Raw genomic sequence first — 19,559 nt, forward strand, 5'->3', positions numbered from 1 at the left:
AAAAAGGTAACCAGCACATTATATGCCATCTTCTATGCATTCAAAAAATCAACTATGAGTTTTCTTTCACTATATTACAAAATATTCATTTTTCTGGCTAATGTGACACCTGTTATGGCAATTACTGAACAATAATGGGGTTGCAGTGTAGATTTCCAAAAAAGCCCCTCCACACTTGCCTCCTTTCACCAGCTGCCTTGCATTCTTTTAAAAGCAACTATTTGCATAGTCTTTTTTTTAAAAGGAGCTATTGATTTCTGAGACTCAGAAAGCAGATCGTTATTTGTCTTTAAAGAAGAGGTAGACTGGCATTTAAAGAAATATAGAGAAAAACTGGAAGGCTGGCAGGGCTAGAGAGGCATCCGATGTGTTCCTTACCAGGACATGCAGAGGCAAACATGGGGAAGGCATGCTCATCATGATTCCGCTGGTGGTACCGGCTCACAAACTCTTTCTGGCTCTCCAGGATACTGAAGTCGGTGGCAATAGTTGTATCGAACACATGGTGCACTCCTGAGGGGAAACAAAAGAATTGAGTGACAAACGAGCACCAGAATCCTTTCTCCAAGCAAACCAATGCAGCCATTTAATAACAGCAATGCCCTCAAACTGCACACAGAATATTGCTCTCGCACTAAGAAAGATTTTTATATGGTGTTAACTTGTGCATTTATGGTCAATACACTGTCGGTAGTTGCTGTTTTAGGATATTGCATAACAGTTATGTACTTAACAGAAGGCATACATTAAACGCTGCTTTGTGGGCCCTGAAGCCTGCAATCATTTTGAAATGAGCAAAACTACAGCACAAACTTGCTTTTGGGGCCGAAGCTGTGAGCGATGCATGGGAATCAGTCTGATGAGAAGGTCTTTAATACCTACAGAAAAGTAAAAACAATCCAGTTCAAAGGTCACTTTTCAGTTTCGTATGAAACCTATTGCGCGTTATTATGTTTCGTAGTTTTTTAAATAAAATGTCTAAATCCCTCAACAGGTAGCCAGGTCAATTTTACATGCATATACACTTTTGAGAAACTGAGTTTAGAAAGGTTGCCATTAGGAACGAAAAGCACAAAGTCGAGAGGCAGCACCTGGTTATAGTAGGAAAACTAGTAAGCATTGCGAGAACGCCAGGGGAGTTTCAGAAATGTCATTAATCAGGATGGATGTGATGGAGGACCCTACTTGAGGGGATCCTAACCCAGGATCGATGAAAAAAGCCACAGAATACAGATATAGCATTGTAACCAGGCCTAAGGTTCAGCGGAAGTCGAGGTCAGGTGTTAAGGACTGTAAGCACAGTCACCAGGTACAGAAGAGTAAAAACTGCTATGCTATGAAAATCAGAAGACCCAAGGACGTGGATCAAGCTACTGTAACTGGTTCAGAATGTCCAGGAGGGACACACGTTGGTTCTAGTATCAGTATTTTGTTTTGGTTCTCTGCTTGGAGAATCTGCTAGAGTAACCAGGTTCCTGTAGCAGGTTCTCCAAGCAGAGTGCCTGGAGATGGGTCAGCAAACAAAATGATGTCCCCTCCTCACAAAGAGGACTTGTGAACTGCTTCACACAAGAGCAGCAGCAGCGGGAAAACACAACGGGACCCTTTATAACAGGCCAGAGGATGAAGGATAGCTGTAAAATCTCAGTCGAAGGAAGCCAGCGATGTAACAAAGACTACTGAACAGCAGCAGGGTCATTGGGACAACAGCAGGGGCTTCCAATTGTGTCATAGTGAAGATAATGGTCAAAGGGCTCCTAGCTGCTTCGACGAGATCAGAGGACGAGTGAGCCTTAAGCAGGATTGTCCTAGGCAGAAAGGTAAAGCTTTGCCTTTGGTGTATCAAGAGTCAGCAGCATAACTTCTTGCAAGCATTTCTCAGCAACACAAAGTTCCAGACACGTTCTAGTCAGTGGCACAGGGTCTCCACAGATAAATTCGGCCAAAGACGTTTGGGGCCTAACCCAGCCCTACAACTGCCATCTCTGGGCAATTCAAAGTTTTGGGTGCATTCCAATCGGTGAACACCAACTTCACTCCTGTCAAATTTGCTACATTCTTGGGTGCATGCACACAGATTAACAAATTACTTACCCCTGATAACCTTTCGACTGTATTACTCATCTTTGATATTCAATATCCAGCTGCTTCCGAAATAAGATTTTGGCGGAGAGCGCTGTGCATCGATGCAGTCGACTATCCGTCTCATTGATGATGTCATCAAAGGTATATATAGCACATGCAGCGGCAGTTGGCTTCAGTTCAGTTTTTTCTTTCATCTAAAGAACTTTACCAGGGGTAAGTAACTTGTTGTTCGAATGGATTGTGTCCTCCCACGTATTCCTCATCTTTGATCGACTCCCAAAGCAGTGTTTGTTTTGGTGGGGGGGGGGGGAGAGGTCGAGAGTAAGAATGTATCAATGGTTTCCATGAACCAAACGGAGGACAGCTTTTCCAAAGCTTCCATCCTGACTGAGGGAAAAATCAAGGCAATAATGCTTTGTGAATGTGTGTATTGAAGACGACGTAGCTGCCTCACAAGTGTTTTTAATACAAACACCTCTTTGCAGAGTCGAAAAGGTAGCCATGCCCCTTTTGGAATGGGCCCTCAAGCCTTCTGAGGATATTTGCCCGACAGCCTGTAGCATTCTGAAACTGCTAGAATGATCCATCTTGATAAAGTCTGCTTTGTGACCGCCTGACCCAGTTTGTAACAGGTATAACCTATAAAAGGTTGATCATCCAGACTAAGTTAGGAAAATCTAGAAATGTAGAAGCTCAGAGCTCTACGTGGATCTAATCTGTAAAACCTCTCTTCCTCCTTGCCAGGATGAGGTGGCGGGTAAAAAGTGGGTAACAATATTTTGTCCTACATGAAAATCTGAAATGATCTTAGGCAACAATGAAGGTTTAACCCTCAGGACAACCTTGTCCTTGTGGAATACCTTGTTTGCTTGCTTTGTTCTCCCTACATTACCATCTATGTACAACATCAAATGATTCTCATTTCCCTGGTATGTGGGATGAGTTTTTCCTCTCTCTCTCTGTCTTTTTTCTGGATGTCGTTTTCTGTTGTCTGTTTTCCTTTCTTTTCTCCTGTGTGCACCCTGTGGCCTTAGGGTTAGTGGCACAAGATAGATAGATAGATAGATAGATAGATAGATAGATAGATAGATAGATAGATAGATAGATAGATAGATAGATAGATAGATAGATAGGTTTAGATGATAGTGCCTGCAACTCACTCACTCTATGGGCTGAAGTTACTGCTACTAACAAAATGGTCTTGAACGTTAGTAACCTTTATGGACATGAATGTAGAGGTTCAAATGGTGCACACATCAGAAGTATTAACAAAAAATTAAGGTCCCAAATGGGAACCTAAAAAAGGAGATGGAGGGAACACATTGGTGAGTTCCTTCAGAAATTGTATCACCAGTGGTATCTTAAAATATGAAGTTTCTTCAGAGGAGCGCTTAAAGATGGATAGCGCCGCCAAATAGCCTTTAATTGATCCAATCTGGAGCCCCAGATTGGCTAGATACAGAAGACCACTGGTATCTTGCATAGTAAAGGATCTATCTTCTAGTCCCTGCACCAGTTGCAGAATTTGTTCAAACAGCAGCGGTACAAGGACTTTGTTGCTGGCTTTCTGGCCAAAAGCAAAAGCTCCATTACGTCCTCCGGGAGGTCCTAATCCTTGTATCTCAACCTCTAAGAAACCATGTCTCAAGGCTGAGTGTCTTGACCTCTGTATGGAGAACCCCACCCTCCTCTCGCGCGAGTAGGTCCTATTTGTGGAAGACATATTGGAGGGCAGATATACACATGTCCGGGTACCACGTCCTCCTGGCCCAAACAGGGGCAAGTAGGATCATGGGTTTCCCGAACTTTCTCAACCTCATGATCACGTGAGGAATGATGGGGACTGGAGGAAACGCATATAGGAGTGGAAACGCCCAGTTCAACACAAACGTGTCTCCTAGAGTTCCTCTTGGAGGGAATTCCCTGGAGCAAACCAGTTCGCACTTCCGGTTGACACTGGCCACGAACAGATGAACAGATTCACTTGGGGGTTCCCCAAAGGGTGAAGATCTCTTGAAGGACTTCCTGAGCTTTTCCCACTCTTGGGAAACTGTGCTCTGCCTGCTCAGAGAGTCTGCGGGCGTGTTCTCCTACCCGGCTAGGTGAACTGCCAACAAGGAGATTCCTTCCTGTATTGCCCAGAACCAGAGCTGCATTGCCTCTCGCACAGTGGTAGTGACCCTACACACCACCTCTCTTGTTGAGGCAGTACATGGCCACTGTGTTGTCCGTCATTATCAGGATATTCTTTCCACTTACAGAGAGCAGAAAAGCCTTCAGCACAAGTCTGACTGCCCTTCAGCTCCAAAAGATTGATGTGCAATTTGGACACGGATGGAGACCAACGACCGCCGATTGTCAGATCGTTGGCGTGGGCTCCACACCCAGTGAATGAGGCATCTGTCACTACGGTTATCTCTGGCCATGGTTGCCAAAAAGGTTCTCGCTTCAGAATATTCTCCTCGAAGGCACACCACAGAGGATCCTGCACGACCATGCTTATAACCTGAAGTAAGTCTGACACGTTGCCCGAGAACTGAGACCATTGAGTTCTGAGAGCTCATTGAAGGGATCTCATTGTCAGGCGAGCCTCTGGCACCAGAAAAATGCAGGATGCCATGAGGCTGAGCAATATCAAAAAGTGAAGGCCAGGAGATGCTTGGTACTCTGAAACTTGGAGACCATCTGCAGAATGTCCTGAGCCCTCATCTCGGGTGGCGAGCTCTTTCCCAAGGATGTATCCAGTATGGCCCTGATGAATTGGAGCTTTTGAAATAGTGTCATATGGGACTTCTTGTAATTGAGGGAGAAGCCCAGTCAGTGAAGAGTGTGGCGAGTGACGTTGAGATGATCCAGAACTTGTTCGGGAGTACGCGCCCTGAGCAGCCAATCGCCCGTGAATCCTCCCTCTCCTGAGATTCGTTGCTACCAGTTTGGTGAAAGCCCTCGGGCAGAGATCAGCCCGAAAGGCAGAACTTAAAACTAATCATCGCGGGTCTTGAGTCCCCTGGCTGGTATCAGAATAGGTATTTTCTTTTGTTATGATGTTGCTTTCTAGATACTGTTATTGGCAAGCCACTGTTTATGTATATTATATACAATGATGCTGGTGCCTAGAATTGGGTTAGGTCATCAGCATGTCATAGACTTCTAAACTAGATGTCCTGTGTTTATGATGCGTATGTTTATTTTCACTTGTGTTCTGTTCTATGTCAGTTGGTTTTAGTTTGCCTTGCTTAGTGTTGTGTTGGCACTGCTGGGGGTCTTTTTATATATTTATGCTTAATAAAGACAAGTTAAACTTCAACAAGTGGTGAGTCTTCCACACTCAACATTGGCGACGAGGATCTCGAGAAGTGAAGACCCCCAGTGAAGTGAAAGAGTCCTGCTGTTTCCCAGACAGCCATGGGTGCCACTCCGCTATCCCCAGGGTTGTAGCGACCCACCCAGGAAGAGGCCAGCATGACCATCCCAATTTTGACAATCCGCTCCACTCTCTCTGAGAGCGTTGCAGCCGACAACTCTAAGGTACCTCTCGCCCCCCGCCCGCACCTCGCGCCCCGCACTGCAAGTAAACCTCTCTCACCGTGCTCTCAACATTGCTCGCTTTTCCCCACTCTCGTCACCGTGCAAGTGAAGACAACATCCCAGTCCCAGGAACTGTCCAGGAACGGCAATAGCGGCCGAGGAGTTCTGGGTTTCTGATTACTGTATAAAACGGTATAACGACGCAAGCAGTTTTGACTGGCTACAAGCTGCACCGTACAGCTGCGAATAGAGGCGCAAAAGGAGCGAGCATCTGTAGCACACAGCGTGTCAAGCTGCAAGAAGTAGTGCGCGAAGAGGAGAAACTAAGGAAGAAGAAGAAAAAGGGGATAGAAGTGAGGAGCTAGGAAAGGAGGGGGAGTGCATGAGAGGTGCGGGGGTGGATGAGAGAAGCAGGAGAGATGAAAGAGAACTGAAAGGGATGCAGAGGAAGAAGTACCCCACAAGTGCAAGAGGAAAGAGCCGAAAGGGAGCCAGAGGAAGACGTTTTCCATTAGTGAATCAAGCCACAAGTGCAAGAGAGTCAAGGATTCGCTCTGTGGGCCAGAGGAAGAAGGGAAGAAGTGCAACAGCCACAAGAAGAACAAGAGAGCCAAGAAATGTGCTGTATACTCTTCCGGTCAATAGATTTAGGTTTACTGTGGAAGTTCACCAGGAAGAAACGGCTATTGTGACAAGATGGCCATGTCAAATGTTAGTGATCCTCCATTGTTCATGGCTGTGCCTGGTCCGACAAAAATCACGTGGGCACAATGGAAGAAGGGATTTCTTCATTATCTAAAAGCAGCAGGAGGGAACTCATTCTCCAATGATAGGAAACTTGCCCTTTTGGTGCATCACCTAGGATATCCCTAGCGAAGGTGAAGGGGATGCTTTAAATGAACTGGAAACAGCTTTTGCCCACTTTAACCCCAAGACAAGCACTATTTTGGAAAGGTATAATTTCCGCATGAGAGTTCAAGAACCAGGAGAATCTGTTGAAGAATATGTGACTGCTCTTCGTCAACTAGCACCGTCGTGTACATTTTAGGGTGCATATGAAGAGCATTTGAGAGATCAATTTATAAAGGAAAGGGAACAATGGTACGAAATCAGAAGTTCTAAGTGTGACTGAAAATAAGAACAAGAGAAAGGTGAAAGACAAGGAGAAACAGATGCCTCGTGGAAATAATGACTTTAAAAGTGGACGATTGAAAAGTGAGAAGAGTGATAGAGTGATAGAGTGTAACGATTGTGCTATAGCTGTGCAAGTAGCTCCCACTATGCCGCGTCACTCTCGTGTCGGGAAGGAAGACGACGTGTTTGAAATGCAAGAGGAAAGGACACTTCGCTAACTGTTGCAGAAATGATCCTTTTAATGAAAGAAAAGTGTTATACGTCAATGAGGAGGAAGTTCGGAGATCGTCAGATGAAGAAGCTGATTTCCCAGTGGAGAACATTATTGTTAATACAATAAATGTAGTGTGTGGAGATGAGGATGATTGTGAACACCCATATGCCAGTGTGAAAGTTAATGGAAAAGATGTGTGGATGATGGCAGTTTCTGGATCAAAGATCACATTGATATCCAAGGAAGCATTTGAGAGGGATATGGAGGGTGACATTCAGAAGTTATTGAAACCTGATATTAGACCAGGAGGTTACAATACGGATGTCATTGAATTATTGGGTTTCACAATAGACCAATTTGAATTTAAAGGACACAAGTGTGAAGGAAAAATGTATGCAACTAAGAAGGGTCTCACGCTGTTGGGGTGGAAGGAGCAGAGAACATTGAAGATCAGGTTAGATCCCAATGGAATAGAACAAGTGCTAAAGGTTGGAGACACTATGGCAAACAGGTATCCAGAAGTGTTCAGAAAGGGTGTGGGTAAGATTAAAGGTGTCCAGCACCAAATATTAGTGAGAAGAGGAAGTGTACCTATTGCTGCCAAGTTGAGACCGATAGCCTTAGCGGTAAGAGATGGTGTTAAGAGGGAGCCGGAAAAGTTACTGGAGAATGGAATCATAGAAAGGACGGGAGGGGTAGATTGGACCTCCCCGTTGGTGGTTGTTAAAAAGAGTTCTGGTGAGTTGCGGTTGTGTGTTGATCTTTGGCAACTCAACAAGTGTGTTTTGGTTGATCGCCATCCCCTCCCCAACATGGGTGAAATGCTGTCAAGAGTAGGTGATGCGAGTGTTTTCTCTAAGCTGGATATGGCGTCGGCGTACCACCAGGTGGAATTAGATGAGGGATCCCTGCAAGCTGACAGCGTTTGTTACACATGAGGGTGTATCACAATTTAGACGAATGCCGTTCGGGCTTGTGTTAGAATCGGCGGTATTCCAAAAAGTGATGGATAGGTTGGTAGGTGGAATGAGTGGGACATTTTGTTTCCAGGATGACGTACTTGTTTGTGGGAGAACGGTACAAGAACATGATAGAAGATGAGATAGTGTGTTACGGATTTTTGAAAAGAATTGTATTGTTTTGAGAGAGGAGAAATGTGAATTTGGTGTCTCCAGAATAGAATACCTAGGTCACGAGCTATCTGCAAAGGATGAAAGACCAAAGGAAAGTTTGGTGAATGTAATAAAAGAGATCAAGACTCCGGAGGATAGTACAGTTAAGGTCATTACTTGGGATGACAGAGTTCTATCAGAAATTTGTATGCAATTATGCCAGTAAGGTAGTGGAATTAAGTACGTTTTTGAAGAAAGGGTGTGAGCTTGTGTGGTCGGAAATATGTGAAGAGGAGTTTAGGAATTTGAAGAGTGAGATTTGGCCCAACCCCTTGGACATTTTGCCACAAGACGACAAAGTAGGATCACTGTTGATGCCTCAGTAATGGGATTTGGTACTGTGGATGATGAGGGTGTGGAGAGTGTAACTGCACATGCGTCCCGAGGTTTGAGGGATACTGAAGCTAGGTACTCCGTTTTGGAGAAGGAAGCTCTAGCATGCTATTGGGTGATGGAAAAATTTAGGAATTTTGTATGGGGTACCAATTTTGTTTCACGTACTGACCACAAACCTTTAAAGGAAATATTGGAGAACAAGAGATTGGACAAAGTATCTAGGAGAGTAGCTGGCTGGATCACGAGGATGCACTGTCACAATTTTACGGTGGAGTTGTTCCAGGTAAGGAAATCATTCTAGCTGATAGTTTGTCTAGCCGATAGTTTGTCCAGAGTGAAAGTAAAGAGTGATAATGAGTACACAGGAGAAGAGATGGAAATGGTGTTTGTAAACGTGGGTGGTATTGTAACCAAAGAGGAGTGGTTAGAGGAGGCTGGGAAGGATCGAGTTTTGGATCTGGTTAAGGCATATGTGTTATCAGGTACGTGGCCAAAAAAGGCGGATGTTTGTCAAGAAATAATTAATTTCTCACCTCCCAAAAGTGTATTGAGTGTGGTGGATAATGTGTTCAGATGGGAGCGTGCTGTAATTCCCAAAGGGATACATGATGGGGTTATAGATTTGGCCCATGCGGGTCACATAGGAATTGCCAAGACCAAGGGTGTTTTGCGAAGTGATTACTGGTGGCCAGGATTTGACAGGGATGCGGAAAGAAGATTGTTAGAATGTCAGATGTGTAGTAAAGCGGGAAAAGGAGAAGAGGCAAGAAAACAACCCGTGTTGGAGTTTGATATTCCCTCAGGTGTATGGAAAGATGTGGCAATGGATATTTTGGGTCCATTGGAACTTGGATTTGGAGGAGGAAAATGTGTGGTGGTTGTTGTAGACTTATTTTCACGGTGGTGTGAATTTAGTATTGTGAGCGAAATTTCAGGTGAAATTATGGTGAAGGAGTTACAGGAAGTATTTTCTCGGGAAGGTATTGCTGAGAGTATATTGGCAGACAACGGTCTGCAGTTTGTGGGAGGATGTTTCGAAAAGTACTTGGAGAAGTGTGGAGTTAAACCTAAGAAAACGGCTCTCTACCATCCTGAATCTAATAGGTGTGTTGAGAGAGTGAATAGGAGTATATTGGAAGGGGTACGAACGGCTGTGGAAACAGGATGTGACACAAAGGTCACAATACAGGAAAGGATGTTTGCGTTGAGAATGTCTCCCCATGCAACTACGGGTATGACCCCATTCGAATGAATGAGGGGTTGCAAGCCCAATACTGTTGTTAGTCTCCCATGGTTGGGGAGGAGCAGGGAAAGTGACCATGTGGTGGATGGTGTGAGGAGAGAATTGAAGAGGAAGAAGAGAGAGTGGGTGGCACGTGAGAATGTGAGAAGAGGTAAGAAAGAATTGAGAGTTGAATGTGGGGATTAAGTGAGGATCAAGAAGGGAGTTAAGAAGAAAGGGGAGTCTTTCTACTCAGATTATGAAAAGAGTTGAGGGAGTGATGCGAGGTGCAGTCCGTGTGGTAGGAGGTCAGGTGTGGTGTAAGAACAGGATAGTGGTTGTGAACAGAACTTAAGGAAGATATTATTGTAAGTGGTATGTGGGTTTCGAATAAATGAGCGGAGGGAGAGGTGTTATGATGTGGCTTTCTAGATAGTGTCATTGGCAAGCCACTGTTTATGTATATTATATACAATGTTGCTGGTGCCTGGAACTGGGTTATGTCATCAGCAGGTCATAGGATTCTAAATTGGATGTCCTGTGTTTATGATGCTTAGGTTTACGTTCTCTTGTGTTCTGTTCTATGTCAGTTGGTTTTAGTTTGCCCTGGTTAGTGTTGTGTTGGCACTGCTGGTTTTAAAAAAAATATATATTTATGCTCAATAAAGACAAGTTAAACTTCAACAAAACATCTTTAGGGTCCCCTTGTAGTGGCAAGGGTCTCTATTAGCAATCATACTCCTCAAGTAACACTGTTCAGGAGGTCCTCTATAGTGGTTGTAACCGAAGTTGAAGCCTCGGGAGGAGGGCACTCGCCCCAAACTTGGGGGCCCAACCCTCCCTGGGCCTGGTGACCTCTTTCTTCTAGTCCTCTACGGATGAGTCTTCGCTCCTGCTGTCATCGGGTATGGTTAGATAGAGGCTCCTCCTCAGGGCGGGCACACCCCCTAAGTTATGAACCTGGGGTTCCTCACTCCCGTGGATGTTCCCCCCCGATGAGACGGGCTAACAAGGGCCCCACCACCCCGTTGATCCAGGTCTACTTTCAATGTCTCTCAGTTTGTACGTGTCCTGCGCGCTACTCTCTTACCCTATAGTCTTTTCATGTGCAGTAAGAGGGTGTCCGGTCAAAGTTTCGACTCAAAAGGGTCGAATGACAAAAGGGTTGAGTCACTTCGACCGAAAACAAAAAGGATTGAATTTTTTTTTTTTAAATGCATATTTTTTTTGCTTTAGTATAGGTTAAAAAGGTGTTTTTACACCAAAAACAGAGGTTGACCCTTTTTTTCGGTCGAATTGACTCGACCCTTTGTCATTCGACCCTTTTGAGTCGAAACTTTGACCTATAACCCAGTAAGAGTAGGTCTGGAGTACAGGAATGGGGAGATGATCTCATCAAATGGGTTGCCCACTTCCAAGTATCCCTGACGTGCCCATCAGTTGGCCGCACTACTCCTAGTGTACAGTGTGCTGGTTAGGACCCTCTGGTCCGTTAAGGGCCCATAGTGGAATCTCCCTTATAGGCCGCATATGGCCCAGCTCCCTACGTCTCCGCGGTCCCAGAAGCTTCACTGCAGGGTCGGGCGATACAACCCAATCAGCAAGCAATCCTCTGTGCCCATGCGGGCTGGGCCGGCGTCTCCGGGCACCAATATTCGAAATGGGGCAAGCGCTCATGCACTTACCTCTGCACCCCTCCAGGGCGATCATGTAAGTCTGTGCGTATGTGCCTAGCAGGTCCTTTTTGTGGGCAGAGCGTCGCTGGTCCACCGGGGACTCCTTGTGATGTGCTCTGCACCGCCACTCGGTCAAGCCCTCAAAAGAGGAGTACGACCCATCTTATTTCACTGAGGCCGCGTCCCTCCACTCCACGGCAGCTCTGTGTAGTTTCGGGGGACTCTGAACTCTGGTGCGGCCTGTGCTTGCATCACACACCGGCTCTGCTTCCCTCCTAGGGCACCTGGTCCGGTGTTGATATCCCCTCATGAGCCCTGGAGGGCCTCACCTGCCGTTCTGTCCCGGGGGTGGCAACAGCGTCCGGATCCACCTTCCGACTCTATGCGCCACCAGAGGATCTTTACAAGGTCCCCGCAGGCGAATGAGGTGCTCTCCCCTTCTGCTGCGTAGCTCCTTCCTAAAGCGGATTTCACTTTCGCTTTCCCTGCGTTCTTCCGCTGTCGGTTCTTCTCGAGTCTGTGGCTGATTTTCTCTGCTGTTGGGACCACAGGTACGGGGGGGGGGGGTTTCCCATGCCCCTCTGTTCGGTCTGCCTTGGGGGCGTCATAAGTGGGGGCTCAAGCCACTTATTGGGACCATGAGGCAGGAGAGTTACAGAGGCTCTCTGCATCTGTGTGCCCCCTGGTGGCCTCCCCATATCTTTTTTAACTTAATGTCCCGACTATGTCTAAAAACAGTGCTTTCCATCAAGAATTTGCTGAATAGATCACCCCAGGCACCACAAACAGATTCAATGCGGGTCCGTTATGGAAATTTCTGCTCCACATTCGGAGCACTACTTGAATCAAGTCTTTGCTGTCGACATCCTTAGACTTCGACTATATAAACGCAGTTAGATTTTGCTGAGTCGAAGAACGGTCCAAAGCTTGCTAGCATGCGGAAAATGGAACTACTAAGGCAACAGTCGCCGCACATGCTACTTCTACCAGTGTCGACATCATGGCAGAGAACATGACGGAGGCCGACGAGGGCCATGACTCGGACGTGCACAGTGCCCGATACTATGAAAATAAAATTCTGAAGCAAGCTGCAGGCAGATTTGAGTATCAAAGATGAGGAATATGTGGAACAACACAATCCATTCGAAGCAATAGAGGTATTGCAGGTTGATGCAGTGGGAACATGCAATTGGTACAAGCAATTGGGACAATCAAGGGCAGCACTGTTTGGTGAGTATTTTGTTAAAATTATAATATACATTTATAATTTAAAGCACAGTCAAGTGCTCAGAACGACTGAAATATCAAGTTCCAACAGCAGAATTGGAACCAGCAATTTAGGACCACATGCATACCTGTTGCTGCAGATCCTGGGTGCACTCGACAAAGCTGCATCCCTTATTTGAACTCTGGTCACTAGTAAGCCTTCACCTGGTTAACAAGAGATCAGCAGCAGCCCTCTGCTGTGTAACTGGACTTGAAAAGCCATTATTTGCCATCAATTTGAGGCTCCTTGGTGATTACAGATTCCTAGAACTGGAAGATTTCTAGAAGAGAAATGCAAGGGAGAGGAGTGCCGGCGGTTTGCAGGCAATTATGCTCATCCATACTAGGCATAACTTTTTTGGCATCTACTAGCATGGTTTACTCAACTCTGTTCGGACCAAGTGCTCAGTTTTCTTTTTTTCCCGCACAAATTGATAACGTTGATCTAAGGTGCCCGGGGGTTATAGCTTATGAGTTAAGTGGTGGTCTCTCACATGGGGCCAGTCTGCATTAAATCTTTCCAAAGTATTAATGGGGTAATAACACCTATTACAGAAGCTGGAAGGATCCAGTATGAAGCCCTATATAAGAACACAATTATGGATCTGTGATTACTACAACCCCCAGATGTCCGACGGCCGAAAAAGGCTGACTTTTTTTTTCCAACCCCGGAGTCAGTGGGGGAGATATGCCCCTCAGCAAAAGGCACGCGCATGAGTATGTGCAAAATGAGGCCCATGGCCAAACACGAAGGAGCAAATTTAGGCATCTAATCCTAGTGAGGCCTGAAAATGTTCCTTGCCACACTTGAGTGGAAGATCTCATGATATTTTTGAGAAAGATCTGGAAAGGCTGAGACCATCTTGGAAAAAATGGCAGAATCCAGCGTGTGAATTTGTGTGCAAACCTGCACTGCAGAATGGAGTTTTGTACTTTGACCAAAATCATTGCCTTCTAAAGACATCACAGCCCCAGAGGGAAGAGGGTGGGGGCAGGTTTATGGAGAGGGTTGATGCCCCATTGCACACAATGAGGAGATGTGCTTTTCTTCGTGCAATATCCAAAATATCCATCCCAGAATATTCATGTGTGGATTTCTGGAAAGCTGACCGCAAGCTGCATTTCTTCAACCAAAAATGACTTTGGTGACGTTAAAATAAAAAGGTTATAAGAGCAAATTTGATTGTGATCTCTGTGTAAATATGACGATAATAAATATTTGAGAAAATGTGTAACAGGTGATGGGTATTCTACCCATCAAGTGCCCGATTGTTCAGTAATACAGTTTGGCCGTGAGCAAAAGAAAACTGTAGCTTCGCACCAATAGGTCCCACGGTCATCAAACAAGGTTTAGGCAACGGCCTGAAAAATATAGTATCTAGAAATGCAACCATAGGTGACATAACAGGATGAGAAAAGGTAATTATTAAAATGTCAGATTTCCAGTTACAAAAGCCAGATCCAACCCCCTGCCTCAGTCATATGATTGATGGGGCATCCTCCCCTTGCTGCTCAAATCGCTCCTACATTCTCTGGGCCTACTGGCTTGCAGAGGGGGAGGGAACGCTTGACCACTGCCAAATCAGTTGTGCGAGGAGGATGACAGCAGTGATGTCATTTGGCTTACAAATAAGTTACTCATCCTCAACTGAGGATTCTCTCTACAAAATCCGAGGTGTGCAGCAGACTGAAAATCTGGAGCTATCCTTGCAGAAAATTGGGCCTAGTCTTAGAAGTAAAGCAGGGAGCTGGAGTAGCTGATTGGGAGGACAGAGTGAGGCCCTGACTGACCCCTTTCATTGCCTCTGCAGTGAAGCCCTGGCGCCCTTGATGACCAGGAGGACAATTTTTTTCTCCGAGTATAGACCTCCACAGCCACAGATTAAACAAGTCCCATCTATTTAAGCACTAGCCTAGAGTGTCCCCATAAGGAAAACCCTCTATTCTATCTGTGAAATTGTCATTTTTCTATTGAAAAGTACTTTATTTGTCTGTGCATTGTGGCAACGCGCCCATTGACAAATCCTGTGTTCATCTGTGCAGTTAAGTCCTTTTTCCCTATGGAACAACTTTTTCCTATGCAACAAAATCATCCCTTGTTGATCTGTTGATTATAGTTCTCTTTCCCCTGAAATGTCCTTTCTTTGCTTGCATAGTTAAGTTATTTTCCTGTGGAAGGAACCATTGCCTGTCTGTGTATTTCGCCACTTCCCAATTAAGAATTCCCAGTGTCTGTGTAGATCGCTAGTATTTTGCTTAGTAAATCAATGAATTCCCCCATTGAAATTCACGGTTCAAGAATGTTGAAAACATTTGAAAACCAACAATCTTGTTCCCAGTGTTTTCATGTATTCGTTATAGTTTAAAGTGTTGCCCCAAAAGAATGATTCCCATTATAAGCTAAAACCAAATTGGTCTGTAAATTGTGTGTTTAAAAACAAATCCCCATTTCCATCTGTCATATTAAACCCAAACAGTTGTTCCCACTGTGAGAATCCTTTGGCCCCTATCATTTTCACTGAAAACTGTGGTTCCCATGTGCCTTTCTCATTGATGAAAGCATACATGTCATTTTCAGACCCAGTCAAATTACTGGGATTTCTATTTGTTTTTCCAAAAATTTCTTTTCATCCTTTAAAAAGTGATTTTCCTACAGTATTCCCCTTCCTCTGAGCTCGGATTTGGTATTGCCGTTCCTTTGTTTTTCATGGTTTTGAGCTTGCCTGTCATTTCAAGCACCAGACAAATTCAGTATGATTTACAATTTCGTTTTACCAAAAATGTCTTTTTACCTTTGAAAAATTGTGTTTCCTACTCTATCCTTCCTCCTCTATCATACCCTGATCACGCATTCGAATTATATTCCCTTTTTTTCTTTCTCATGTGCTGCCTGTGTTAAAATCGGATTTTCCATGTGTGCTATCTAGTCTGTTTGAGGTCCTATTTGTTCTCTAGTGTAAGCAGCACAAAATACCCTTGTGTGTTGTCCCATGGCAGTTGTATTGAATCATTGAAAACACTGTTTTCCATTGTCACAGGGGGGGGGGGGGGGCGCTTAACCTTCCTGTAATCAGTTGAGTGAAATCATTGGGCATTGCTTTTCACAACACAAAATTGATGTGGCATTACCGTATTTCTTAACCTGGTTATATTCTAGAAGCCTGTGCATTATGTTGCCACAACATTAGCGCCTGCTTTCATATTTTGGTTCTGATTGGATAATAATAAATTAATAAATTATTCATTTACAACACACTGGCCTGGTTCCTGATTTTTTGGGAAAAGAGGTGCTGGTGGAGGTTGGGTGCAAGACGGGTTGGAGGCCTCCTCCAAAAGAATTCTGTGTAATAATAAAAAAAAAAAGCCTTTTATTGTGCGCGACCTTCATTGCAGGGGGAAAAGGTCCCCGACTTGCTTGTGCTGCATAATATCTTGTGACAATATGTGGTGTAAGTGGGGCTGAAAAAATAAAAATAAATTATAATAAAGTCGGAATTCTGGAGGCGACATTTTGGTGTATTTCCCACAATCATTAACGGAAACATACGCATATGCATTTTGCGAATGATTACATTAAAAGCTGGGATTGCATTGTTTTTGAGGATTGTGCTGTCGTCCCTTGACCGAAAAACGGAACTTATTTCTTCCGATCATAAAAATTGTGTATTGTTAAAAGTCTGTTACAATATTCTCTTACACTGTTTTGCCTCAGGGTGTATGCCATGTAGTGTCAGGATGTTTTGCTCTGTGGCATGACGCTGATCATTGCCAGAAACGCGACAGCGCTAGCCGCTGCAAGCATGCCAAAATGCTGCCACATCTTGCAGAATGCACAGAGCGCGACACAACAGACACGGGCACAAAGATGCACATGAATCCTACCCATGTGCCCACCGCTACTTTTCTGTTAGGTACACCATAAACACATGTGCCCACTTGTGGTACAATGTGCATCCTACAGATGCTGAGGTCTACGTGCGCTAAACACAGTGGTGTAACTTTGCTGAAAATGTTGGGGGGACATGACAACTGAAAGAAAGGGGCGGGTTGGAGGAAGGGCGGATGGTGGCTCTGAGGGATAACACCAAACGACTACACCACAAGAGTCCATTGCCAACGCTATGTTATAACTTTCATATGACTGGTGGCTTACGTTTAAAATTCACTTCTAAAGACACTCCACTCTTCTGAAACAGAACACTACAGTTGGTCTTTAGAATTCACTGTATTGACAACAGTTAAAAGGCCTGCGCCCCCTCCACCTAACGAGGGCCTGCAAGCATGCAGAAGGGGGCTGGTGTTTTATTATTGCCACCAGGGCATTGACTCAAACAAACATATAGACATAATACAAAATGGACAACTGCAAGATTTTAAAACAGCACATTAGGTTGCTTATTCTGATTTCATTAATTACTTGCAACATTCTTACTCATTAAAACTAAGGTATGTTTTCATGTGTTTAAATGACTCCAAGAATTAGCGTACCGAGCGGGAGGTCAGACCGGGACATTTGTCAGTGGGACGCCACTCTCGTTTGGCACCTCAAAGAGGGCGCCCAAAGGAAAAGGTGTCCCACTCGTAGGATAATGTGTGCCAAGCAATTCCTGCTAAGCACGCTTATTGTCCTGGCAACAGGACACCTTACCCTTTCCGAACGGTAGAGGTGTCCTGCTGCCAGGGCAATGTCCCAAGGAGCTCCTGGAATCAAAGGGTCCTCATGTTGCTCTGTGTCAACAGAGCATTACACAGCGAGCCATTAGACACTGATGGGAGGGAGGTGGCGACTATTAGCAGGGACTTTTGTCCCTTTAGAAATGTGTATGGGAGGGAGGGATCAGAAGTTATAAGGGTTCATAATGTTGCATGCTTTATGAAATAATGACTATGGCTTTAAAACCCAAGGGGGATTTGTTGGGCTCACGTTAATCGGCATGAGGCTATTGTGACTTTGCATTCAAGATGGGAATAATAGAACTAAAACCATACTCTCATTCCTCAACATATTTCTATGACAATGTATATAAGGTACAGTTAGTTGACTATGAAAGTCTAGCTTATTATGTAATGTGGTTTGCTTCCAAGGCATTGGCAGAAATAATTATTTAAGCACATGAAATGTAAAGCAAAACCTTACTAAATATCTATCAACTAAACCTGGGAAGAAGCGCACAGTTGCTTACATTGTTCACATCCCAGTTTCACCATTTAACCAAAGTGTGTGAATCTGGACAATTCATTCAATCACACTGTGCATTATCTGAAGCTCTCTACGTGATTCTGATTCACTTCAAAGCTTATTTTAATATATCATGCTATTATAATAAAAAAGCCTAATGACTATAGAGTTGCTCCATATATAACAATAGTGAAATATAGGTATTGTGCACTACAAAGTTATTTGCCACTTGGCTTACCTATGGCAACTTATTCTAAGGTCACTTCCATGGTGCCTCTATGTATCAAAGACTAATGATGCTCCTTGTAACGTCCTTTTCTGTGTAGTCACTTCTGTTGGTGCAATCCATGTGCAAATTAGGAGGTTTCCATGTATTTTGCCCCAGAGGGCCTGGACAAAGCTCTAACAGATGACTTTCCTGCATCTGCAATGATCCGGCAAGTTTATTATCTATAAAAATGCCATCTGACACTAATGTTACCAAAAAAGTAGATTGGGGAGGGGTGGGCAGTTTGGGGGTGCAAATTAAAATGTTTACACGTACTGCATTTCGTTGCTTACCTCACCCCTCACTCTTGCAATGCTGGATTCCCCGACCCCAAATGTGATTGTCCAAATGTGCCCCCTCACTAGGGTCAGCCTGCAGCCCAGCCCTCCAACAAACATACACACGGCCGAGTTCAGCTCGGCATTATGGCAATGATATGATATGGCATTTATACGGCGCCTATACACAAGTGTTTCGAGGCGCGACGAGGCAGGGGAGGGGGAACAGAGGGAAGACAGACAACAATCTTAGTAGGCCAGGTGTCATTCAGATTGCGCAAGTGCATGGGAAGGGAGAGGGTAAAAGTGCAGTACATGGGTGAGGGGAAAGTGCAGTAGATGGGATAGTAGAATAAATAAGAAAAATAACGGCCGGATGCTGGCAAGTGCAACTCGTTGCTTAGAGAAGCGACGGACCCGGAGGGAGTTGGAGGCGGTTGAGCGAAGAGCTCGAGAAGGAAGATATTTGGGAAGAGAGAGTTGAAGGTATTGCGGCCCCAGGCCCCAGATGGCCTTGTGGACAATGCAGAGGGTTTTGAACTTAATCCTTGCAGCCACTGGGAGCCAGTGCAGAGATTTCAGTCCTGAAGAGATCCGATCCCTGGGCTTGAGGCCAAGGACAAGTCTCGCAGTCCTGTTCTGGATAGGTTGCAGAGGGCGGAGAGTAGAGGCAGGCAGATTTAGATAGAGGCTGTTGCAATAGTCCATCCTAGAGAGAACCAGGGCTCTGGAGACGGTGAGCTTCTGGGGGAAGGAGAGGAAAGGAGGAATACCTCTGAGGAGGTGCAGCTGGTAGTGTGACTTCTTTGAGACATCAGAGATGTGAGGGGAGAAGGAGAGTGTGGAGTCGAAGATGACCCTGAGGTTTTTGGCCTTGCACTTGGGAGCAGGAAGAGAGCCAAGAGGCCTGCCAGAGAGATGCATGGAAGGAGGGAGTGGGTGTGCCAATGAGTAAAATCTCAGTCTTACTGGCATTAAGGCAGAGGTCATTGGCGGCACACCACTCCTGGATAGCAGACAGACAGAGTCGGAGATGAGGGAAGGAGAGGAGGAGGCCGAGGGTAGCCTGAAAATGAGCTGAGTATCATCTGCATGGCACTGAAAGTTGGGGCAGAGAGTGGCGATGCGGTGGGCAAGGAGTGCCAGGTATTGGTTGAAAAGCCAGGGAGAGAGGTTAGATCCCTGGGGGACACCAATGGTA

At 45.1% G+C, this 19,559-nt stretch overlaps 1 protein-coding gene across 2 annotated transcripts in view; it reads right to left on the reverse strand.

Moving 5' to 3' along the window:
* The window catches only part of NARF (nuclear prelamin A recognition factor), a 527,845-nt gene that overhangs the window by 292,201 nt on the left and 216,085 nt on the right, over positions 1 to 19,559 (reverse strand). For both annotated transcript variants that reach the window (XM_069654602.1, XM_069654603.1), the window contains exon 6: positions 379 to 513. In XM_069654602.1, the coding sequence (XP_069510703.1) occupies positions 379 to 513 (135 nt within the window). The remainder of the gene's footprint in view (positions 1 to 378; positions 514 to 19,559) is intronic.

The sequence above is a fragment of the Ambystoma mexicanum genome, chromosome 3q (genome assembly GCF_040938575.1).
Source record: "Ambystoma mexicanum isolate Mex_15411 chromosome 3q, UKY_AmexF1_1, whole genome shotgun sequence".
NCBI classification, from domain to species: Eukaryota; Metazoa; Chordata; class Amphibia; order Caudata; family Ambystomatidae; genus Ambystoma; species Ambystoma mexicanum.